Raw genomic sequence first — 26,488 nt, forward strand, 5'->3', positions numbered from 1 at the left:
CGGTCTTTCGTACACGTCTTTTTCTATTTCTAGGTCATGATTGCTGACCCTTAGTTTCGTTAGTGCAATTCGGTGAGAAATATTGTTTATGTTTATAAGGTAGTCTTCTAATTTATAATTTATTTTAAAAATGTCTATATGTTCTTAGCTTATTTCTTATTATCGTGCTTGCTGTCATTGAAAAGACTGCTTGATTAGCTTTGCAGTTCATGGTCTTGGATTCTTTGTTTGATAATATTATGGAGGCTGGGTGGTAGGTTAACCGCTTCGGTATAGTCTTTATAACCTAACATGCATATGTCTCTGTATTTCATGTTTCTAAGAGTTTGGGAGTGTAGATTCTACCCCACATTTAATACATTAGACGTTTACATATATTTACTTAGGGTCCAAGTGAACACTAATAATAAAATATAATTATATACCATTTCAATCATTAAATTCTCATACTGCTTTACAATTCTTCCCTTCTTACTCAGTAACCTGAGTTACTCAGTTACTCTCTGGAAGAAGATGGTTTCTAACACGTCATATTACCTGGCTTAGGGTACCTGGACCGGTTACTCCCCAGGAGCCCAAGCCCTGTCAATGAGTAATTTGAACCGACCGGCCCATTGACCGTTAATTGTTACTTTAAGAGAGGCTTTCTGCAGGATTCGACTCTCGGAGTGCAAGATAAAAAAATCCGATTTTCTGAAAAGTTGACAAATTGAAGGCCCTGGTTAGCTTGTTTCAAAAATATAAATTTTATTTTATTCGGATTTTTATTTATTTTTTTTTTATGAATTTTTACGTATTTTCTCCCTCTGGACCCGAAACCCAACGCTAAAATTGTAGGGTTTACCGAACGTCTTTTTTAGCATAATGAATGCGTTGGTAGAAATGTTGACTAGGAGCAATACATTGTAGCTATTCAAGTGTTTATTAGTGGTGTTTAATTTATTTGTTATCTAACCCTGAGTTTTTTACAGATTTTTCTATATATTACATTTCACAAGTTTATTCTACCACGAAATAAGCTTAATTTCACTTCCCAAAAAATTAATCTGGTACATGAATCAGACAAAAAATATTACAATTACGGGATACACCATTACTTCAGGTACACTTGAAATCAAAAAAAATTTGGGGCAAATAAAAAGCAAATATTTTGGATATTTTTTTTGTAAATACCACTTGAGCGTTATCACTGACCTTGTGACCTCTCGTTTTGAGACGAAATGTCAACACAAAGTTGTCATAGCTGGGTTTTCCTCCTACGTTCAACGTACTTAATGAGCTATAGAGCTCGTGCAAGACCTGTAGAAACGTTCCTTTTCGTTTGAAGCCAAGATTCGCGTTCATGGATCCAAAGAGAAGACGGTAAATGGTATTTTGGCTATGAGCAAGCACAACATCGAGCACGAATCCCGCGAAGTCTTCATGTAAAATCCCATGTTTTTCCATAGCAATGACAAGTCCTTCGAATAAGCAATATCCAGCTAAAGCCCTTTAAAAATACAACATTGTTTATAGAGAAAATTAATTTTGCAGTTCCTTAAACTCCACTTTATAACGAGATGTGGATGAGCAGGCTAGCGGTGGGAAGATTGTTTAGGCTAATGATTAACTGACCGCAGGCGCCTCGCAAAACTGATTTTTTTTTCTTCTAGCCTGAGTTCTTGTTATGACTAATAGACTATAGGTAATTGAGCATCGTTCGGGGAGGAACACACTCAAATATATATTTACATTTAGAAAACATATGGTTTTCAAAATGTCTTTTTTGTACTTCTAATAGTTTTAACCACACTAAAAGAGGCAGGTTCTGCTAGAGTACTTTAACATTGCTTGTGATTTACAAAATGGACGTGTATTATAAAAAAGCTAGACCTCTTTCTTAAGACTAAGAATATTTACGAACAATAACTGATAAATGAAGTAACGCCAACTAATACCACCAGCACTACAAAAAGGGGTGGTGTCTACATACAGAGGGGGGTATCCTTTTACTATACGCCACATTCCATACGTTTAAATGTATTAGTGTCCATACCAAAAAAGTCGCAAACAGCATTTCAGTATGCGGTTACTCAAAGATCTTTTAGTGTCCCTTTATAGCATATCTCACAAAGGTTTAAGGCTGTCGTTAGCCACAGGTTGGTGCAGATGCATCAATAATCTGTTGGCGAGTTTGCTGGAATTCTTGTTCTTCCAATACTTAAAAGTATAAGAAAATGACCAGTATGGGTGTGGTTGTGCCCCCCCCCCCCCACTTTTCTTAATTCTTCTGTTCTGTGGCCCCTCCCCCCCCCCCCCCCAAAAAAAAAAAATCATACTTGGTCTGCTACGGCTCTGTAATGGCGTGAGTATTTAGTATTTTAGTACCATGGCGTGCCATAAAATCATGCACCTGTCTCCTTTACTGTCGATATCAATATTTGGGTGACCTTCAAACCCGCTCGGTCAATTTCTTGGCGGCCTGGGTCTAAGGTCTTTTCAAGATGAGTGCGATAAAAATTTGACCAAGCAGGGATTTTTTGACAAATTCTTACAGCGAGTTTCAGATTGACAGGAATCAGCATTTTTCATCATATTTTCTGGAGAGCAGGGAGCGGAAAAACTTTAGCTCTCCTAAATATGGGCATCAATGTCCATGTAAGGCAATGCAAACGAAGGACACTATCCGTGGGGAATATGTTTGATATGTTCTCGTGTTCTCGTGCTGGTGACATTCGCTAGCTGCCAGCAAATACCGAACGAATCAAGATTTCAAATATTCCTATAGGATAAACAAAAAATATCAAAGTATAAAATTATGATCAAATCTCTCGTAAAGCCGACATAAAATTTTCGCGATAAAGCTTTAAATGAAATCTTTGGTTTTTCGTAGGGTTTTAAAATATTCTGTCATTAATCAAAGAAAACGCGTCTTCCTTGAACAAATCGCAGTAAACGGGAACTGGGGTGGGGGGTTCGGGAACGAAGGGGTTCTCCGTGATCCGTGAAACCGATGCAAGGTGCGCGCAATTCCGTGGCTCGTGATAACCGTTATCTTTAACTACGAGATTTGTGAAATTGAATTGCTGTATAAAGCAAAAGTTGGTCCGTAATTTTTAAGTACTACCCCCCCCCCCTTCATTCACCCCCCTTTCATCCACCACCCTGTATATATCAGGCACATGAGCGCTTGTAAAATAAAGACACACTTCTTACCTGCGCGTCGAGTAGTATGTTTTGTTCATTCAAACGGGCATCTTCTGTCTAACATCTTCTTCGACCTATGAAGCTGTTGTTCCATTCTCTAATGTACATGCTCAATGCAATTCTAGGGTTGTTGACCACGGTACCGCAAGCCCCCCGACCATTTTGCCGTAAAACCTTTAAAAGAAAAAGCCGACAACAACGCAGATTTATGTTTTTTAGAACGATATTTCGGCAGGCCAATACCTGCCTTCTTCAGGTTATAAATGAGTTACAATGGCATGTTACAGCTAGTATATTTACAAAGTTCATTGATGATTAGCTAGCAAAAGGTAAAAATAGTAATTGAGTAAGGGATGACTTATGGAAGATGGTAAATAGGGTGGTGTGGATTACTAAGTAGCTAAACGGTTTCTTCACGCCGGTTGAGGCCACCGGGTTCAAGAGTGCCAGCGCGAGCTATCAGTGTGGCTTCTCTTGCTTTGCGGATGGAGTCGCGGTTATTTCTTATTTTTTCAATAGATATGAGCTCTATGTCAGAAGCGGAGTGGTTACGTTTTAGGAAGTGTTCAGCGGCGTGGGTTGGTATGGATCGAGATTGGGAGTCTACAGTTCTGCGGTGGTCATTAAAGCGTTCTTTTAATTTACGTTTAGTTTCCCCAATATATTGAAGGTTACAGCGGTTACATTGAATCATGTAAATCACGTTTTTAGTATTGCAGGTTATGTGGGAGGTTATAGGTCGTGTTTCACCTGTTGAGAAAAATGTGTAGCTTGTCAGGCCATCGGTTCTAATATAGGGGCAGGTTAGGCATTTTTTTTTCGCAACGGAAAGCACCGGGAGGTTGGTTGGTGGGAGAGCGGTCGGAAGGTAGCTTGGCTTTAACGAGGATGTCGCGGAGGTTAGGTGAGCGGCGAAATGCGACAAGAGGGGGCTCAGTGAAAACCTTATGGCATCGCTTAGACGAGAGTAGAAGGTTGTAGTTTCTACGGATTATGTTGTTGATGTTAGGTAGTGTAGGGTTATAGGTAGTGACAAAGGGGATGCGACGGGAGTTTTTGTGGTTGTTATTATTAGGGCGTCAATGCGGGAAATGTTAGCAACGCGTAGGATTTGTCTCTTGAGAAAAGCGGGTTTATAGCCACGCTTGAGGAGGTAGTTGGTGAGTTCATTGCAGCGGTTATTAAAGCTTTCTTCTGTAGAACAAATGCGGCGAATACGGAGGGCGAGGCTATAGGGGATAGCCTTTTTGGTGTGATGAGGATGGCAAGATGAAAAAAAAAGGTGTTGGTGTTTGTCAGTAGGTTTGAAGTAGAGGTCAGTTTCGATTTTACTATTTAAAGGGAGACATTAACGTCAAGAAAAGGTACATTGTAGGAGTGGGAGCTTGTAAATTTAATGGTGGGATGTAGATTGTTAAGATAATCTACAAAAGCGTTCAATTTGTCTAGACCCTCAGTCCATACAACAAAAATATCGTCGATGTATCTTAACCACGTATGGGGTTTGTAAGGGGCGTCACGCAAAGCGTTGGTTTCAAATAGACCAAGAAAGAGACAGGCGAAAGAGGGTGCCATGCGTGTGCCCATTGCGGTGCCATGCTTCTGGAGGTAGTGTTTGTCATTAAAGGAGAAGTTGTTCATTTAGAGGATCATGCGGATTAAATCACAAATAGTGCCTGCAGGGATGGGGTTAGTGTTACATGTGCGAAGGAAGTGGTGACAAGCGTTGATGCCATCATTATGTGATAGCCCGCGCTGGCACTCTTGAACCCGGTGGCCTCAACCGGCGTGAAGAAACAGTTTAGCTACTTAGTAATCCACACCACCCTATTTACCATCTTCCATAAGTCACTCTTTACTCAATTACTATTTTTACCTTTTGTTAGTTAATCATCAATGAACTTTGTACATATACTAGCTATAACATGCCATTGTAACTCATTTATAACCTGAAGAAGGCAGGTATTGGCCTGCCGAAATATCGTTCTAAAAAACATAAATCTGCGTTGTTGTCGACTTTTTCTTTTAAAGGTATTTTCATTTGGAATGCTCATTAACTACACTTTAAATTCCGTACATTGTGTAGTTCCTGATAATATCCATACCCCCCATTGAGGGGGGGCGGAGGTATGACCCCCCCAACCCTCTGGAAATTCCAACCCCCCGGAAAAAAATAAATACAGTAACTGTTAATGAAAAAAAGGGCATTTTAACCCCCCCCCTCCCCTCTGGAAACTCCTGGGCGTTTGAACCCCCCCCCCCCCCCCCGGAATTTCCAATCCCCTCAATGAGGGTGGGGTATGGATATTTTCTGGAACTACACATTTGTGGAACACAATCAACATGTGAATCGCAGTCATGGGCATGTGATTCGCAAAGAAACACTTCATTTTAAGCATTTCGTGGAAGTTCAGTGGAAAAGGAAGGGGCAAGAGTTTGGCTGCAAAACATGGGGTGAGCGCTTGATTTTATATTCGATAAAACCAGGAAACTCTCCTACAGTGACAGGAGCAAAAAATGGCAAAATTAAAATTGTAAGGTTGTGTTAGGTTACATTTATATTTTGCCTAGAAGTTCCTTGCATAATATAAAACAAAATAAGCATTAGTATTTTTGGTAGATGATCCGTGCGTGAGATATGATTGAGGAAAGTTGCCATAAATCATGAAACAATTTCGCCCAAATTGGTCAATTTCAGACAAATCAAGAGTCTTGCAATTTGCAATACCTCAAGAACGGATTATCTACCAAGAAATACAAAAGCTTATTTTGTTTTATATTACACAAGGAACATCTATGCAAATAATCAAGCGAATATAAGCTATATAACACGACCTTACAATTTGAACTTTGCCATTTTTTGCTCCTGTGAGCAAGGCTAAGAGGCTGTAAGGCTCAGGGATGGCGCTAGTGTGACCCCTTAATGCTTCTGTATCGCGCCCCCTCCCCTTTAACAACTAGTTGGTTTGTTTCTACAGCCCCCTTCTCTCCATGGATGTTCTCTTCTGCTGTATAGTACGGTAGGAACGGAAGAAATCTCGCAATTCGCAGTTTGCTCAGGCGGTTCAGTCCAAACGGTAGGTCATAGATGTGGATTGAAGCAAGAGATCCACTCTCATCTTCTTCCTGGGTAACAACTGATCGCCATCTATTGATACCTCGCTCTTCTGGTGTTCCTGGAATCGCATTGTCCAGAAAGAGTGCAAGTATTCCTGCCACCGCCATGTTGGTCTTCAAGAGTACAGTGATGATCTGATCGACCTCTCGTGAACCTGTCAGGAAACAAACCTCAAGATCAGATCAGAAGAAGGAATGCAGCAAGGAGGAGCTGATAGACTAAGGTTTTGAGGGGCCAGGTCAAAATGCAAGGCGGAGAAGGGGTGGTGAACGGGGGCTCAAGACAGCTCACATGTTATCTGTGTCTGGGGCATGTTACCATGCCTAGAAAGATTTGACATTTTGAAAGACCGAAAAATTTCTAACTTTCTTCTTACCTAGTTTTCTTGTAACCCACACCATCCCTCCTCTAGTCCTCCCTTGCTTGCCGCTTATTTTTACCAAGGGGCGTTTATTCTAGGTTTGTAGCCGCGCCTCTCCGCTCAAATTATTGATAATTTTCTCCCCAAATTAGCTATACTATCATGTCAGTATTTGTTGCCATAGTTACCTGTGGCTATGGCACCCGGATGCTTATCCAAATACCATGGCAACGCGAAGCCAAGCATCAGCGACAATCCGATGATGAAGAGATTGCGTGACGAATTTAAATCGACGAACTGCAAGGTGGAGATCCCCACCGCAGCCACTATCCCGAACATCACCATAAAGACCCCGCCTACAATGGGACCAGGTACGGTGGTGAAAAGAGCACCTATTTTTTCGACCACGCCCATGACAACTAGGATCATCCCTGCGAACTGGATCACACGCAAACTGCCAACCTGATGATGCAATAACCAGAGTAAGAGGAAACAGTGCGGTACCGCCTATAAGGGGGGAGGGGGGCTGAGGTACCGACTATAAGGGGGGAGGCTGGGTACCGCCTATAAGGGGGGCTGAGGACCTGCGTCCCATCCCCCCCATCCCAAGATATTATCAAGAAATGACCAGTAGGGGCTTGGCTGTGCCCCAACTTTTCCTAGTTTCTCTGTATAGTGTCCCCGGTATTTCGAGATCCGCTTCGGACCTGAAATACAGTGACTTTACGAGTAAGCGTAGTTTGGTCCTTGGATGTCTCTATGACATAACTCCTAATGGTGACTCAAAAACCTGAGATTTCTCGTTAAAAGCTTGAGTTCAAGGGATCCGAGGTTACATTAAGACGAAGCAAGGGGAAGAACACAGTTCCAGAAATCCATATGAAATCTAATTAAAACTGAAATTTCAAATTGCAATGGTCTGTAAAACATGTCTCATTCCAGAGCCGTAACAGGCCACACACAATACAGAAACATTAAGAAAATATTGGGAGGGGGGGGCACAGCCACGCCATTTGTGGTCATTTCCTTATAAGCCCCCAGTGCCCCCCTGCTTAAGCCCAGCATTCTGTCTATGAAACAATTGTTGGAAGTTTTGTAGCATAATGTTGTCCCTTTAAAATTTGGCACTAACACTTAAAAGGGAAAGAAGAGGTGTTGCCAACGTGTGAAATGCGGGGCTGATTGAAAATGTTATAGGAGTTTGGCTGCTGCTGGTAGGTCCGTCCCACCAAAAATAACCTTCAACTAACTGCCACCGATGCATTTTGCCTAAAGTGAATGAACGATCATAGATTTTTGCTACCTTTGTCATACCAAGGGCCCCGATATTCGTGCTGTATGACGTTGTCCCGTTACCACTCCCCCACAGTCCGGTGATGAGGCATCCAATGCCCTCCATACCGATCCCGCGATTGACGGCATGCTTAGGGGGAGGAGGTGCTCCGCATAATCTAGAGCATGCGTAGTAGTCGCCTATGGACTCGATGATTGATGCCAAGACACCAGCCAGCATCCCAAACACCCCTGCGGCACTAACAGTGGGCGTGCCCCATTGACCTGTCAGTCAAGTCAACATTTAATGCATTAGAATATATTTATTTAGGGTCCAAGTGAACACTAACAATAAAAAATAATTATCGCAGTGGCTATATGCCCGACAGTCGGGAAAGGTCCACAATTGACTAAATGCCCGACAGTTTATTTTATTTTCAATTTATTTAAAAAAAAAACAGTTAATTGTCGACCTACTAAGTTCAAAGTATTCTATATTTTTTTTTAGAAAGGGCAAGCGAATCTGAGTTGAACTTTGTTGTCGGTATTGAATGTTTTCTGTCGTCCTGTGTACACTATAAAATCGTAATTTAAGTGCCACTTAAGAATTTTCTACAGTATACTGCTAAATGTCGGTAGTTCTCAATTTGCTAAAATATCACAGTAAATTGTCAACCTTGTAAGTCACGCTAATCTGAATTGAGCTTTCTTTGTCGGAATTTAATGTTTCCTTGCTTGTATATACTATCAACACTTTTCCCGACGGTGTTATTCTAAAAGCGGCTGCTAAGCACACTAGTGTTATTGTAGCAAATAAAATTTAAGTTTCAACAAAATTAGCGATTTTATGGTGTATACAAGCAAGAAAAAGCATTCAATTCCTACAACAAAGCTCAATTCAGAATCGCTTGCCCTTTCTAAACAAATATAGGATAATTTGAACTTACTAGGCTGACAATTTACTGGCTTATTTGAATAAATTGGAAACTGTCGGGCATTTAGGACCTTTCCCGACTGTCGGCCATATAGCCACTGCGTATAATAATATACCATTTTAATCATTAAATTCTCATACTGCTTTACAATTCTTCCCTTCTTACTCAGCCTCAGTAACCTGAGTTACTAAGTTACTTTCTGGAAGAAGATGGGGTTTCTAACACGTCATATTTCCTGGCTTAGGGTACCTGGACCAGTTACTCCCCGGATAGCTCAAGCCCTGTCAATGAGTAATTTGAACCGCGACCGGCCCATTGACCGTTAATTGTTACTTTAAGTGGTATCTACTAGAGTAGACGCCAAAAATTGCTAATTTTTTATAAAGTCGTGGGGTTTTCGGGAAAAGGTCGATGGAGTGTTAGGCTAGACGGTGAAACTAAAACTGATTTCAGAAACTCTTTAAGTTGTTACTTTATGCCAATATTCGATAATATTCTTCCATAAAAATGCAATACATTCCATTCAATTTAATGTAGTACTTGAAGGTGTCTATTATTTATATGTTTAAGCGATTTAATGCGCATGTGGGGCCGTTAAGCGCTGTTCGGTGAAATTTAGAATTTACTCTATCACTCCCACATAACATATTAAGAATACTAGCATAAAGTAGCAACTCCATAATGTAGCACTCTCTATTAACGATAAATGAGTCGGTCGGTTCAAATCACTACCTGTGGCTACCTGTGATTACTCTTTAGCAGAAGATGAGGTAACCAGGGTGACTCTCTGGCAGAATATGGGATTGGTAACACATTACTGGGTAAGGGAACCCCTACCAGTTACTATCTCCTAGAAGATCGAGTTTGTAACACATTACCTGGGTAAGGGAACCTGAACCATTTACTTTCTCGCAAAACAATCGTCCGCGCATCTGTCCTCGCGTGAAAGTTTGGGTTCTTAGGGTCATCTGGGAATCCTCCCGCAGCCGTGACGATAGCGCAAATCATCCACGATACAAAGATTGCTAGAATGATCTGAACAAACACATCAAAAAATTGTTTTCTCACTCTCTAACATCTGAGACATTGTTAGCCTGCGTAGCAAGCGTTTCTGTGGAGTTTCGGGCGAAAAATGTGGCCGCGCGAAGAATGGGGTGAGAGAGTTTCCTCCCTCCCCCCTCTCCCCTCCCCCTTCTTTTTTGTGCGCTCGCCCCATTTTTCGCGCGACCAATATTCCTCGCTGTCTATTTCTGCTGAAACTCTACAGAAACGCTTGTTACGCAGGCTAAGACATTGTGCAATTCAGGGCGGCTAGTAAGAATATACTCGAGTCCATGTGTCAGGAGAAGAGCGGATGCTTGCAGTATCCAAAAGCTGAAATAATATATTTACTCAAGAAAAAGAAAAAGGGCTGAAATGTCTCAGACAGACTGCATCTTATGTCTGGATGTACGCCTGGTCTATTTTCTGGGTCTCCGCGCGCGTTGCCGTCTTCGTTACCTAAGTATAATAGTTTCTGACACTATAAGCTTTTTTTACTGTATTGCAGTAAACTTCCAACTAGTGGTAGCTAAGGTTTGTTTAATTATTGGGTTTAGTAGTGGGGTTAGGGTTTTATATTCAACCCTGTATTCAACTCACCGGAAAAAGCCTGAATACCGGAGAGTGTGCGACGAAGAAGCCTTTCTTGAACCTGTAGCCCGGCAGGGGCACCTCGATGTTGGTAAGCATCTGAGAGAAGATGGTTATCAACGCCACCGTCCTATACAGACAAAAATAATTAAAGCAAATCCTCTGTTCACACTTAGAGCCAGAGCAGCATATCCCCTGTTGTTTAGGATCCCTGTGGTTGCCCGTAAAGAGGAGGGGATGGGGAGAACCTGACGTCACACACTTACCAAGCACATGGGGACCAAAAAAGAAGTCGGGGAAGGGAAGCCTGGAAGTAGGCTGGTACCAAGATTGACATGCTAATGCTGTTATCATAAATCATTTTTGATATGGATTTTATGTATTCACGGTGTTTTATTCCTTTAATCGTGTTTTTACTTGATATCGACGAATTAGCAAGGAAACAATATCGAGTAATAAGCTTAAAATCTTCTAGGTAAACAATTTAAGAAGCCAAATTCGATAGAAATTGGCCTTAGCTCGTCTCAGTCAAGCAACCAGGCAACAAAACCTGGCCATGTTACCACCCCTACAGGTATCAACGGTCCATCCCTTGAGGTATACTCACGTGAAAGCCACTCCCCAATGATTGCCTGTATAAAACAAAACGATACTTTTAAAACATTGGTTATCGTATTTAGACCATGAAGTAATGAGAAGATTTAGTTAATAATGATGATGATGATAATGATGATGATGATGATGATGATGATGATGATGATGATGATGATGATGATGATGATGATGATGATGATGCTGATGATGATGATGATGATGATGATGATGATGATGATGATGATGATGATGATAATGATGATGATGATAATGATGCTGATGCTGCTGCTGCTGATGATGATGATGATGATGATGATGATGTTGACGGGCCTGCTGCCATTCGCAATGCCCGCTACGTTGACCAAAAGCAAAATTTATATTTCAATCTTTCGGAAAGGCTCTGTCTAACAGCCTTAGCATATTGTTTTTCAATAAAAAGATTTGAAAGCGTAATTATTCCAGAATTTCGGGCATTAATTGGCGCGTTTTCGAGTGGGTACCAACATCATGCACATAGTTAGAGATGATGATGATGGTGGTCATGATGATGATATTGATGGTGATGACGAAAAAGCAAGCAAAGAAATATCATGCGAAAAACATCGAAAAATAACACACGAAATCCGTGGACTGCGTCTTACCAGCATGCTCTGCAGCGACATGGAATAGCGATAAGCCAATCAGAGTGATCGTAGGTGCCACTGTGATTGGTCCAATGAAGCGCAACAGGAATCCCACGATTCCTGAGAATCCGATGAAGATTTGGAACATTGAGGAGATCATGATGGCACCTTGGATCTGGGGAAGAAAACAGGAAAAGGAAAACAGAAACAAAGGGTTAGATAGAGGGCGGTTACTGGTGGCTGCTAGGGCGGTTCGCCTAAAGAGAGACAACGGTTCCCAATGAAATATCGAAGAATTGGATCTACCACTCTTTTATGAACCTATTTCACCTATTTCAAAAACGTTGTCAGTGCAAACGGCAAATAGCGATTGACAAATGGCGGTTCTACGTACCCGTTTATAATTCAAAAGAAAAAAATGAATAAAACATACGAATATTCATCTAATATAATCAATGTATTGTTCTGGCATCGCTTGAGTTTATTTATCACCTTTTAAAAAAAATAATTACTACCCATAAACACCTTTAGGTCGTAGAACTTCCATTTGGCAATTGCTATTTGCCGTTCGCGCTGACAACCTTTATTGAAATAGGTGTATGCATGTGAAAACAGAACATGAAAATAACATTCCTTGAATGAGGTTTAATACCCTATAGACCGCATTTGATTAAAAATATCTAAGGTCATCACTTGCACTCGGACTGGGTGTCGTAAAATGAAGGGTAAAATGTCGGCAAATCCGGAAAGTAAATAACATGTCGGGGTCACATAGTTACCTCGCGCATGCGTATTCTCCAATCGCCGCTGTCGACCGTTGTTGCGTTAGATGATATGTTTAATTCACCTGTAACTGAACAGCAAAATTAAAACATGATGCCATAAAATGTAGCGATTCTAAAACACACCTTCTCTGTTCTTATTACGAAGCGATGTGTCAGACTACTTTGAATTTGATCTTTCTTCTTCGGACTTCAATTAGGGCGGGCTATTTTTTTCAGGATAGTAAGCGAAAAAAAAAAACTAGTTCTCTAGTAGATTCGTTCTGTATTATAGCTTCATGATGTGTCAGTTACCTGTACCCGCTGGACACTTGAACTGCGGGAGCGACAAGATGGCAAAAGTCGGCGCCAAGAAGGAGAATGACCCTCCTTGGATGATTGGCAACCTACAAAGCAAAGAGGAGGGGAGGCATGGTGCCGTTGACTGGCTCCAAGTGGTAATAGGAATTTTTTTGTTTACCTGACGCCTAATGTGGTCTGCAAAAGAGTGGTGATGCCCGAGACGAAAAACATAGTAGAGAGAACCTCCGCGACGACTAGAGGGTTGTTGGAGAAGCCCATCGGTCCACTCAAGATGAATGGAATGGTAAGAGTTCCGCCCAACATCGTAAGGTAATGCTGCAATACGATAAATAACGCAGTATTAGAGACGGGCATGGTATTCCTAAATGGGCACGGACCGGGCCTAACAGGGTATACATAAACAAGTATACTGACCGAGTCCATAGCGTACGCCTAAATGAGTACGGACCGAGTGTATAGGGTACGAATAAGTGAGTACGGACCGAGTGTATAGGGTATGCCTAAGTGTGTACGGACCGAGTGTATAGGGTATGCCTAAGTGTGTACGGACCGAGTGTATAGGGTATGTCTAAGTGAGTACGGACCGAGTGTATAGGGTATGAATAAGTGAGTACGGACAGAGTGTATAGGGTATGCCTAAGTGAGTACGGACCGAGTGTATAGGGTATGCCTAAGTGAGTACGGACCGAGTGTATAGGGTATGCCTAAGTGAGTACGGACCGAGTTTATGCCTAAGTGTGTACGGACCAAGTTTATAGGGTATGACTAAGTGAGTACGGACAGAGTGTATAGGGTATGTCAAAGTGAGTAAGGACCGAGTGTACAGGGTATGCCTAAGTGAGTACGAACCAAGTGTATAGGGCATGCCTAAGTGAGTACGGACCGAGTGTATGCCTAAGTGAGTACGGACCAAGTGTATAGGGTATGCCTAAGTGAGTACGGACCGAGTGTATGCCTAAGTGAGTACGGACCGAGTGTATAGGGTATGCCTAAATGAGTACGGACCAAGTGTATAGGGTATGCCTAAGTGAGTACGGACCGAGTGTATAGGGTGTGCCTAAGTGAGTACGGACCGAGTGTATAGGGTATGGCTAAGTGAGTACGGACCGAGTGTATAGGGTATGTCTAAGTGAGTACGGACCGAGTGTATAGGGTATGCCTAAGTGAGTACGGACCGAGTGTATAGGGTATGCTTAAGTGTGTACGGACCGAGTGTATAGGGTATGCCTAAGTGAATACGGACCGAGTGTATAGGGTATGAATAAGTGAGTACGGACCGAGTGTATAGAGTATGCCTAAGTGAGTACGGACCGAGTGTATGCCTAAGTGAGTACGGACCGAGTGTATAGGGTGTGCCTAAGTGAGTACGGACCGAGTGTATAGGGTATGCCTAAGTGTGTACGGACCGAGTGTATAGGGTATGTCTAAGTGAGTACGGACCGAGTGTATTGGGTATGCCTGAGTGAGTACGGACCGAGTGTATAGGGTATGCCTAAGTGAGTACGGACCGAGTGTATAGGGTATGGCTAAGTGAGTACGGACCGAGTGTATAGGGTATGCCTAAGTGAGTACGGACCGAGTGTATAGGGTATGCCTGAGTGAGTACGGACCGAGTGTATAGGGTATGCCTAAGTGTGTACGGACCGAGTGTATAGGGTATGTCTAAGTGAGTACGAACCAAGTGTATAGGGCATGCCTAAGTGAGTACGGACCGAGTGTATGCCTAAGTGAGTACGGACCAAGTGTATAGGGTATGCCTAAGTGAGTACGGACCGAGTGTATGCCTAAGTGAGTACGGACCGAGTGTATAGGGTATGCCTAAATGAGTACGGACCAAGTGTATAGGGTATGCCTAAGTGAGTACGGACCGAGTGTATAGGGTGTGCCTAAGTGAGTACGGACCGAGTGTATAGGGTATGGCTAAGTGAGTACGGACCGAGTGTATAGGGTATGTCTAAGTGAGTACGGACCGAGTGTATAGGGTATGCCTAAGTGAGTACGGACCGAGTGTATAGGGTATGCTTAAGTGTGTACGGACCGAGTGTATAGGGTATGCCTAAGTGAATACGGACCGAGTGTATAGGGTATGAATAAGTGAGTACGGACCGAGTGTATAGAGTATGCCTAAGTGAGTACGGACCGAGTGTATGCCTAAGTGAGTACGGACCGAGTGTATAGGGTGTGCCTAAGTGAGTACGGACCGAGTGTATAGGGTATGCCTAAGTGTGTACGGACCGAGTGTATAGGGTATGTCTAAGTGAGTACGGACCGAGTGTATAGGGTATGCCTGAGTGAGTACGGACCGAGTGTATAGGGTATGCCTAAGTGAGTACGGACCGAGTGTATAGGGTATGGCTAAGTGAGTACGGACCGAGTGTATAGGGTATGCCTAAGTGAGTACGGACCGAGTGTATAGGGTATGCCTGAGTGAGTACGGACCGAGTGTATAGGGTATGCCTAAGTGTGTACGGACCGAGTGTATAGGGTATGGCTAAGTGAGTACGGACCGAGTGTATAGGGTATGCCTAAGTGAGTACGGACCGAGTGTATAGGGTATGCCTGAGTGATTACGGACCGAGTGTATAGGGTATGCCTAAGTGAGTACGGACCGAGTGTATAGGGTATGCCTAAGTGTGTAGGGACCGAGTGTATAGGGTATGTCTAAGTGAGTACGGACCGAGTGTATAGGGTATGCCTAGGTGAGTACGGACCGAGTGTATAGGGTATGCCTAAGTGAGTACGGACCGAGTGTATAGGGTATGTCTAAGTGAGTACGGACCGAGTGTATAGGGTATGCCTAAGTGTGTACGGACCGAGTGTATAGGGTATGCCTAAGTGTGTACGGACCGAGTGTATAGGGTATGTCTAAGTGAGTACGGACCGAGTGTATAGGGTATGCCTATAAGTGAGTACGGACCGAGTGTATAGGGTATGCCTAAGTGAGTACGGACCGAGTGTATAGGGCATGCTTAAGTGAGTACGCACAGAGTGTATAGGGTACGCCTAAGTGTGTACGGACCGAGTGTATAGGGTACGCCTAAGTGTGTACGGACCGAGTGTATAGGGCATGCCTAAGTGAGTACGGACCGAGTGTATAGGGTATGCCTAAGTGTGTACGGACCGAGTGTATAGGGTATGCCTAAGTGAGTACGGACCGAGTGTATAGGGTATGCCTAAGTGAGTACGGACCGAGTGTATAGGGTATGTCTAAGTGAGTACGGACCGAGTGTATAGGGTATGCCTATAAGTGAGTACGGACCGAGTGTATAGGGTATGCCTATAAGTGAGTACGGACCGAGTGTATAGGGTATGCCTAAGTGAGTACGGACCGAGTGTATAGGGTATGCCTAAGTGTGTAGGGACCGAGTGTATAGGGTATGTCTAAGTGAGTACGGACCGAGTGTATAGGGTATGCCTAGGTGAGTACGGACCGAGTGTATAGGGTATGCCTAAGTGAGTACGGACCGAGTGTATAGGGTATGTCTAAGTGAGTACGGACCGAGTGTATAGGGTATGCCTAAGTGTGTACGGACCGAGTGTATAGGGTATGCCTAAGTGTGTACGGACCGAGTGTATAGGGTATGTCTAAGTGAGTACGGACCGAGTGTATAGGGTATGCCTATAAGTGAGTACGGACCGAGTGTATAGGGTATGCCTAAGTGAGTACGGACCGAGTGTATAGGGCATGCTTAAGTGAGTACGCACAGAGTGTATAGGGTACGCCTAAGTGTGTACGGACCGAGTGTATAGGGTACGCCTAAGTGTGTACGGACCGAGTGTATAGGGCATGCCTAAGTGAGTACGGACCGAGTGTATAGGGTATGGCTAAGTGAGTACGGACCGAGTGTATAGGGTATGCCTGAGTGAGTACGGACCGAGTGTATAGGGTATGCCTAAGTGAGTACGGACCGGGTCTGTGCTGTATGCCTAAGTGAGTACGGACCGGGTCTGTGGTGTATGCCTTAATGAGTACGGACCGGGTCTAAAGGGTATGCTTAACAAGTAGTGGGACTACAGTCGTAGAATAATCCAATATTACCTGAAAACCGAGAACAATACACGCGTACCATGGCGGGTTTTCATCCACGGCATATGTGAGACCGAAAGCATTCCTTCGCTTCTCGGCCTGTATTTCATTGCTCGGACTCGGTGTATTAGAGTTGTTTTGGGGTTGTGTATTAGACTTGTCCATTTTCCCCTAGAAACGCATAAAAGCATGTTGGTCATTTGCGAATTGTTACTTAAAAGATTGCCATCAATTTTGGTCATAAGGCCTAATTAAATTATTATTAAACTGATCTTTCCAAAACAAATAGTCGCAAAACGGATCAGAATAAGAAAAAATGATAAATCAATGGCTTAGTTATGATCAATCAATGGCTTAGTTATGATAAATCAATGGCTTAGTTATGATAAATCAATGGCTTAGTTATGATAAATCAATGGCTTAGTTATGATAAATCAATGACTTAGTTATGATAAATCAATGGCTTAGTTATGATAAATCAATGGTTTAGTTATGATAAATCAATGGCTTAGTTATGATAAATCAATGGCTTAGTTATGATAAATCAATGGCTTAGTTATGATAAATCAATGGCTTAGTTATGATAAATCAATGGCTTAGTTATGTAATCGTCTGCATGTGTAGTATAGTGATGACCACTCTTCCCCCACTAGAAAAGGTGGGAGGGGGTGGGGGGTGGGGAGGTTTCTTCTGTCTTGCATTACACGATTTTTTTTCTTGCTCCAAGACGTGCATTATTTTTTCTAACGTAGATAGAGTCAGAGTCACATTGAACATATCCTGACTGAGGTTTAGTAAGAGATAGAGATAGCAGACGACCAGAGGGGAGTTCTACGAGGAAATAAAGCAAAACATCAAATTAATGGTGTCCTATCTTGTCCTACGTTGTATCATAAATCCCCTGTGACAATCTGGTGGAGAACCCGGGTTAAATTTATATGAGAAAAGAGCAACTGGTTTCCTAAGACTAATAAGAATCACACATTCATCAGGAGGTGTTGGAAATGGTTCTTGGCAATGGTTTTGATGCTGTGGAAATCTTTTGTATTCGTGGAAGTATTCTTGGAATTACGTGTCCCTAACTCTAGTCGCGTGACGGGAGTTGCGTGACAGTATGCATTTTTTCCGTCTGGTTCGTTCCTTAACCACCCCCCCCCCTCCTCCTTCACATTTCTAATGGTACCTCCTTAAAGAACATTTCATGTCAAAAGGAATCGGATACGGGCGAAAAACCTTGAGATTAAATATACTCGAAGTGACCAAATGAGATCGTGTTTAGGGAGCAGTTATTATGCATCGGGGGGGGGGGGGGGGGGGGCTACTTTTGCCATTATTTTCTCATTACAAAAATCGCAAACCTCCCCCAAATCTAAGCTAAAAAAATACCGACCCTCCCCTCAAAAAGTAACCAAAAATATAACCCCTAAAAAAGGTTTATCCAACAACTTAGGCTCTGCAAACTTTTATTGGTCTTTGTATAGCGCTCTCGCTTTCCAAATACGACATGTTCTTGACACGTTCTTAGGGTGAAACAGTTTTCTGCCCCAACAAAAAGAAAATCGCGAGAACGCAACCAAAACAGGCACCAGGCTGCTGCCCGGAAAACGTGCCGAACTTCAAAGCTGAAGAAAATCTCTCCGTCTGTCGAGTATGATGATGCTATCAGGACTAAACGCACGATCTAGACGAAGAGGTTCTCGCAAACCTAGGGAAACGCGAGAAGAGATGACTACAAAACCTGCAATCTGAAAAGCTCCATTTGCTGAATGACAGTGGGAAATAAAATTCTACTAAGGAAATATGTCCGGAAAGTGCAGGGAAGAGAAGTAGAAGATGAAGACGAAGAAGATAATGATGGAGATGGCAGAGAAGATAATGATAGGAGATGACAGAGACGAAGGAGATGACGGAGACGAAGATGACGGATCGTCTTTAGATGACGGGCACATCGGGCACGGGTGCTTATTGGGAAAGTTCATTTGGAGAGCCGTACATGAAGCGATGCTATGACTGAAGAACTAAACAACATTTAGCTCAGCCTGTATACGCGCTCTGGCATGTTGTTGTTATCATTTGTAATTAAGAGGACTGTGCCCTAGCTCTGCGTTCCACACTATGGTAGATTATTACTGAAATGTCACCAAGTATTATTCGTACAGCAGTTTGATCAGATCAAGAGAGCATATCTTGAGCCCATGTATTGGGGATTATCCCCAGGAATAAATGTTGAATTTCATGAGGCCCGCAAATTGATCAAAATATACTTGTTCAAAAAATATGGCCCCCCCCCCAAATCTTGGTTCAAAAATCTAGGCCCACCTTCAAATCCTAGCGACCCCCCACCCCCAATATAGTAGCCCTCCCCCTATAAATAATGAATGCTCCCTCGTGCGTTTCGGCAAGTATTGCAAACACTTAAAAAATATATCAAGTGTAAACGCACGTTATTTGTTTGGTGGTTCATTGCATTTGAACTGTTCAAAGAAGTAAATCCAATTATCATCTGGAGGATAAAACAGTCGCTTTTTGTAGTCGCTAGCTAATGTCAAGTTCTTTGGATAGTCCGTCACCTGACATCCCGAAAAACTTTTAGCCTCGTTTAGACAAGGACTGAGCCAAATGGAGTAAGGGGGGGGGGGGGGGGGGGGGGGGGCGACATTTACCGAGTCGAATATCGCGAAATAAAGTCGTTAACATGAGATTAAAATTGGCAAGAGAGTGTAGAAATTTCCTTTATTCTTGGTACATACGCAGCCTGCGAAAATTCTTAAAGCTTGTTGGATACTGTGCGATGACTTTCACCCCAATAAAATGGAGCCTTCAACTCTTTATAAATCTTTTTATCATAATTGCCTAGTCGAATATCATCGCAGAATAAAGATGTCAATATGCAAATGATAGTGGTGAAAGCGCGTAGACATTTTTCATAATGTTTGGCCTGACAAGGGTACTTGGCCACACGCACATTCGGTGACAATTTTGTAAAAGCCTGTTGAAGTTCCTGTGATTACCTTTTCCCCATAAACCGTAAACTTCAGCTCTTTATAATTTTTTGTCATAGCTGCCGGTTCGAATATTATCGCAGATCAAAGATGTTACCATGCGATAACAGGGCGAGGAGCGCGCACACATTTTTCTATGATTGCTTGCAGGGTACATAACACAGTCGGCGACAATTCTAAAAGCTTGTTTGACATCAGTGCGATGTTTGTCTTCCCCATAAGCTGTAAGCTTCACCTCTTTTTAAATGTTTTTTCATAATTGTCGAGTCGAATATCATCGCAGAATTGAGGTGTTAACATGTACTTTCCGTGACAATTAAAACAAACTAAAAGCTTGTTAAAGTCCGTGCGATGATAATTCTAGCCCCTAATCCATAACATTCACTTCTTTATAAAGCGATAATCAAAGTAACACAAAGGAAATATCTCACCTGAGAGCTTGATAACAACACCGGTCATGGGAACACGACTTCTCCAGTACTAGATATTTGCTTCAATGACTAGTGACGTCACGTTGATCCCAGAAGGCTTAGCGTTCGTTGAAAATACAAGTAAGTCTCAACTCCTTTTTAATATACACCTATTTCAAATAAGGTTGTACTCGGAGAATGTGTGTATCGTAACCCGCAGTGATTCATGGGTATCAAGTAATTAAACAAATAAGCGTAAATAAAATACAAATCCAGGTTTCCAAAGGTGTAGAGTTCTTGTTCATGTTCTTATGATCATTCACATAGCTTTCAGATACAAGAAATCAGCCGTTAAAACGCTACCCATGAACCACCGCGGGTTACGACACATAGATTCTCGAGTGCAACCTTATTTGAAATATGTGTATATGATACACGACAGCAAATTGTTTAAATCAATTAAATTTGGCAAGCATCAAGAATTTGCGAAGGCAAGTGATATATTTTAGCGTTTTTTTTTTAGCATCGCTAGAAGTCATAGGGTTTTCCAGAGAGGCAGAGGCTCTGAGGACAAAGCAACCATCGCATTTGTCGGTGAAAATATGATATTGGATTTTCGGGCCTCGGACCAGAAGGTGAACCCATGTATAATATCATTAAACAGATCGTTGTGCAGTTTGTTGTATTGTTTGCAATGAAGGATAAAATGCGCTTCGTCTTCGATGTCCTCATTTGGTAGGCATAGTCGACATAGCCTTGGTTAAACTTTTTTATATGGTCTTTCGTACACGTCTTTTTCTATTTCTAGGTCATGATTGCTGACCCTTAGTTTCGTTAGTGCAATTCGGTGAGAAATATTGTTTATGTTTATAAGGTAGTCTTCTAATTTATAATTTATTTTAAAAATGTCTATATCTTCTTAGCTTATTTCTTATTATTGTGCTTGCTGTCATTGAAAAGACTGCTTGACCAGCTTTGCAGTTCATGGTCTTGGATTCTTTGTTTGATAATATTATGGAGGCTGGGTGGTAGGTTAACCGATTCGGTATAGTCTTTATAACCTAACATGCATATGTCTCTTTATTTCATGTTTCTAAGAGTTTGGGAGTGTAGATTCTACCCCACATTTTTTTGCTTATTTTTCTTGATTTAGGTCGACATTCTTTAGTTTGAACCAGAATTTGATACTCCTGTACAGCGATTTCGTTTTCAGGGGAAACCTGCCGAGTTCTGCGCGGCACGCACTATTTGTTGCTTGTTTCGACAGAGCAGCCATTTGCAAAACTAAACGTGTTAAATTTAGCGTGTTAACGCTTTCAATTGGGTCTTTTTCAGCGTTTTTGTTCGTGGTAGACTCGACACCCCACGCTTCACTGCCATAAAGCAGTATTGGCTGAATCAGTGAACAACTTTATGGTCAGTTTTACATCGGTTCTAAAGTGCTCGCCCATTTCTTTTCGAAGCTTGAAGAGTGCTTTCAGTGCAACCTTTTTTCATTCCTGTTTTGCAAGAGCTAAAGTTCCGAACGCGATGAAGGTACTAACCTTCATACCGAGGTAATTACAGGATGTGACAATTTTCTAAGAAAATATCATTAAGGGAAAATAGATAACTATTCATGCCTTTCCCATTTTGTTTACATGACTTTAGTTTTATCTGTGTTCACTGTTGGACTATTTATGCTGAAGTATTTGCCTAACAGTTTCAGATGCCCCCGCATTTCATTGATGCCGCGAGAATAACTAGATCGTCTGCATATAACTGAGAACTTATAGGCTCGTTCTGTGACATTAAAGGTTTACTTCTAAATAGATTAAATAGGGTGGGGCTCATTATACACCCCTGTTTGACTCCCATGTAGCACCTAAACTCGTCAGACATGGTTTTGTCCCAACTTGACTGCGGATACGTCGCTGGAATACATGGAGCGAATGACAGTTAGGATCATAACTAGAATTGGAGGCATTTTGTAAATAAAGAAATTATCCAACCACAGCAGAGTAACCACCCCCTCCCCCTTGGTATTTGTATGCCAAGCTATCACTTGAAACAAAATGGCGGCGCGAAGGGGAGTACGAATATACAGCCTAACCGTTTCTTTGAAGCTGTTTGACACCCTGAAAATAATATGCCACATTCAATATCGAAATACACGCACTTATAGTTCACTCAACGCTGAGCACAGACCCGGGAAGCACCGTCGACTAAATGCTAATGCGTTGTAATAAGCTAAGTACAGCAACTAAAACACTAGTGTAAACGTTTTACTTGATACAAAATTAAATAGTGAACTTCTAACTTTGCCCCTCTGTTTTTCTATCTAAATCACGAGATATTTAAGTTATTTTAAACTGTTCTTCAAGGCAGTTACTTCATACCAGGGGTCTACTATAAAGCCGGAGATTTTACTTAATTTTCTTAATAGTTTCACTTGTGATCAAAATGCAACGGCGTACAGTGAATGTATCAAACAAAAAAAGTACTTATAAAAAAAAATAAGCGAGAGAGTGGGGGCTTAAACCTAAACAACCTATTCTTGGTGTAAGTTTACTTGTGTGACCACAGTCATTGTACTCCAGTGGACACTAAAATATTTTTTTGCTTCAAAAGCTTATCTTTCTCAGTCCACCCAAAATGTAGTTTTCATAATTTAATTCTTTATCATCAGGGCGTTGACTATAGATTTTTTAAGTGTGACAGTATTTAGAATTAGGAGGGTGGTATTTTTTGGACACAACCCATGTATTCTAGCATAAAAAGGAACTTTTAAAAGAAATCCAAGGTGCTAAGCAATGAATAAAAGTTTTTAGTACTTCACTAAATTGTTGGTCAACCCTCCTTGTGTATAACCAGTGTGTGTAAGTGTATAACCTTACACTTCCCTGGTATAACAACTTACCCTCCTGGTGAAATTTCTTTTGTCATGTCAATTAACTAAAATTAATGAATATTGTTAAATTTTTACAAGTCTTACTTTGCGTATTCTAGCGGGGAATTGTGTGACCCTGTGATTAGCAAGTGTGCACCAGAAATTAAAACTAGCCACCATCATCTCCAGAAAAACAACCCAACAACCCCTTTCCAAATACCCCAAAGCATTAAGCAGACATATGAGAAAAATTTGGTGACAGTTACTTATATGATGTCTTCAGAAGAAAATCACCCCCATTCCTACCCCTGGATCTGTCTCTGTATTGGTGTGTTCGTTAGAAATGAGGTATAGAGACATGAAAGCCCTACAGAAAATATAGGACAACAGACAGAATCATTTTCGAACATTGAAAATTAATTTTTTTATATAAAATCAGGCATCCCATTTTAGCCTGACAACGTTTTGAAAATTACAAAATAATATAACTGAATGATCAATTGTCAATTTCACCCACATGAACTCTCTTCTTTTGAACAGAAATTGTGTCCGCTTGACTAAAGGGTGCAACTTAGTTTACATGAACATTTCATTATAAAAGAAAAGATAACAGGGGTTTGATGTATAAGCACTAAACTTCTTATTCCTTTCCATGCAGAAGTCTTTAAATGTAGGCATGTATCTTTATACCAAGCCAAAAAGAATACGGCAGAAATTGCTTTGTTTATTTGGCAGTATCCACTCAAACTTTGCATCATGCACTGGATTTACGTAAAATAAGTTGCCATCTAGCATGGTATAAGATAGGTATACAATGATTTATTGTAGAATACTGCAGAAAATTCCACTTGTCATGTATCTCATACCCCTTGAAAAAATATCCCAGATAAATAAGCTCCTACTCATGTGCTCACTAGGCCAGTCCCTTTCAATTTCATCGATTATCTTTATTCGCAACGGCTACTTCAGCACCCCAACCAAAACTAGAGGAAAGACAAAAAAAGTTTACCCAACTCTGCTTCTTGCTTGTTTTAGTCGGCTACCTTTCTTCTGCGATTTTGATGAATGCGATTACCTCAAACACGCTCTCAGGTACTGGACGTGAGATTCCATGATACAGCACGCAACTTGCGAAAATGTAAACAAAAACTAAATGGCGGGTTACCCATGGGGTACCCACAAGGTATTCGCTTGTTCAAAGCATTAAAATGATGAAAAACTATTGTAGATTCTGTCGGTGTATTTCATTTTATGCTGACACCGTCCGGACCTAACGAAAATCCCAACTTTCTCAGATCGATCGGGCACACATGACGGCGATATTTTGAGTGACGTTGGCCGTAAATCTTGAAATAAATATTTACTCGCCACGATCGCACTGATTCTCTTAACAACATGGCATCCGGGTTCCTCTAGCATGCAGTAAACGCAATAAATCATAGGTAGGCGTATTATTCGGCCGACAGAAGAACGTTTTCTGCGTGGTTCTCCCGCCGCGCAGCTATGGCCGCCATTTTGCATAATAATGAGGTAAACTGATACCTCCAATTTTAGTTATAACCCTAACTGAATGAGGGAGTAAAATTGACCCCCACGCCTGCTTGCATTATTTTGTTGAGAAGCTTTTCCCTTGGTATCAAATCAAAGCCTTTTTGGAACTCCACAAAAAATCTAAAAAGGAAATTAGTTTCTTTTAGGTTTTTTTTTCAACGTACTTGTCAATCAATGATTTAAGGATATATATGCTTTCCGAGGTGCCCATGCCTTTACGAAAACCGCCTTGTACATCTTTTGGGATGCCGCGCCCAGTAAGGTAACTATATAGCCTGGCATTGAGAACAGAGACAGGGACAATTTTAAAACCCTTAGACTATTCAACTGGAAACTCACCCAATCGTAGCACGAGTGTGAAAAGAGATTGTAGAACTGAGATGAGCTGGTGCTCGCCATACTTGACTACCTCATTTAGGGAGCGGTCATTAATTACTGGGGGGTGGGGTGGGGGCGGCAATTTTGCAAAACCCTGGGCTCAAAAATCGAGACCCCCCCCCTAGACCGGAGGCCCGCGCCAATAGAACTGGGGATTTGAAATGATTTGTTTTTGTCATCTGTAAGTACATCACTCAATTATGCTGCAATATAGTCTTTTGTTGTCCTAGGGCACTTTCCAAATATGCAAATAGAAGTAATTTTGTTTTCATCTCTCCCGAGGTCGACAGATGCATTCACGTACTTAAGGGAGTTGTTGGATCTCAGTGCTCAGTGATCTAAACAAGCGCAGGATCAACGCGAATAACCACGCTTGGGCCATCCAAAGGTTGACGATCAGCACCGAGAAAGAGGCGTTACGCAACGTGTAATGCTTCTTATCAGAAATGAGTGACGACGCAGGACTTTCCCCTTTCGTTAAAGTGAAGCGGTTATACAAAAAAAAAAACTGGATTTCCATAGGTGCAGTATGTTGGGTTACAATGGCTATCGCACCGCGGATAGGGCCTCGCGGCGAGGAACAAATCCCTAAGGGTGGAGGCGACGGGGTGTGTGCGGCTTACCGCTTGACCTATTATTTGAAGCCGTTTAGCGGCGAACCTCTGGAACTCAGGTTATCACTTCATGTGGTCACCCTGTGTCTGTACTTAGTGACTGCCTTTTGATATCTGTCAGGTCGGGTACCGAGAGCTAACACTCCCCCCCCCCCCCCACCCCCCAACGAAAAAAAAAAACATATCAATGGCTGTCAAGTAGACCATGGCAATTCAAAACACAGTATAAATCCAAGGGGAGGGGAATACAAGGCACGGTGGTGAAATTAATTAAAAGCCGCGGGATTTGGTATTTTAGTATTTGGGATTTTAGGGGGAAAAGGTGCGGGATGCGGCGGGATTGTGCAAAATAATGCCCGGGATCGCGGGATCCCCTCCAGACCCTGTAATCCTGTAAATTGGCCAAAAAGAAAAGATACTTCCCTTATATGGCTGGTCGCTTCCGACAAAGTTATAATGGGAAAAAAGTTAAACGAAACATCACATAATTCGTGATCATGTGGTTAAAAAAGAACAATAAGCCGAACAGTGGTGTCACGCAACAGCAATAACTGTAAAAAAGAAAGAAACTCATGGTGATTTCTTTATCTCAAAACTATAAACATAACATTACTACAAGGTAAAAAAAAATAATTTGCCTGGTGTCTTCGGCACAATTCCTGGAGTTTCAGAATTATTAAGGATAGAGGAAGCCGTCTGCATAATGATTCATGACGTACAAGGATTTGTCGGCTTTGCACTAAACACGCAAAGACAAAGCTTCCCAAAAGCCATTGCGGCCCATGCGCTTAAAATAACAGAGCGCTGTGACAACAAAACGTTTGATTGTTT

The 26,488-nt window shown here is 41.9% G+C and overlaps 1 protein-coding gene across 2 annotated transcripts; it reads right to left on the reverse strand.

Moving 5' to 3' along the window:
* Positions 1-5,636: 5,636 nt before the first annotated feature.
* LOC5520934 (solute carrier family 23 member 1) lies at positions 5,637-20,371 on the reverse strand. Of its 2 annotated transcripts, XM_048729489.1 has the most exons (12): positions 20,267-20,371; positions 16,846-17,004; positions 12,964-13,121; positions 12,798-12,889; positions 12,501-12,574; positions 11,740-11,896; positions 11,112-11,136; positions 10,514-10,634; positions 9,751-9,907; positions 7,969-8,222; positions 6,854-7,127; positions 5,637-6,458 (listed from the first exon to the last, which is right to left on the reverse strand). In XM_048729489.1, the coding sequence occupies exons 2-12, from the start codon at positions 16,996-16,998 to the stop codon at positions 6,094-6,096; spliced, it is 1,830 nt and encodes a 609-aa protein (XP_048585446.1). In that variant the 5' UTR covers positions 16,999-17,004; positions 20,267-20,371; the 3' UTR covers positions 5,637-6,093. The 2 variants fall into 2 exon arrangements, with proteins under 2 accessions (XP_048585446.1, XP_032222025.2); XM_032366134.2 differs by lacking the exon at positions 20,267-20,371 and having other exon boundaries at positions 16,874-17,004.
* Between the last annotated feature and the right edge of the window lie 6,117 nt (positions 20,372-26,488).

The sequence above is a fragment of the Nematostella vectensis genome, chromosome 6 (assembly GCF_932526225.1).
Source record: "Nematostella vectensis chromosome 6, jaNemVect1.1, whole genome shotgun sequence".
In the NCBI taxonomy this organism is placed as follows: Eukaryota; Metazoa; Cnidaria; class Anthozoa; order Actiniaria; family Edwardsiidae; genus Nematostella; species Nematostella vectensis.

Coding starts and splice junctions, on each gene's coding strand:
- LOC5520934 (XM_048729489.1), bottom strand. CDS start 16,998: ATGGACAAGTCTAATACACAACCCCAAAACAACTCTAATACACCGAGT. Junction 8,223..9,750: donor GTTCAGGTTCCCTTACCCAG/GTAATGTGTTAC, acceptor CTTGACTGACAG/GTCAATGGGGCACGCCCACT. Junction 7,128..7,968: donor GGGCCCTTGGTATGACAAAG/GTAGCAAAAATC, acceptor TTGCATCATCAG/GTTGGCAGTTTGCGTGTGAT.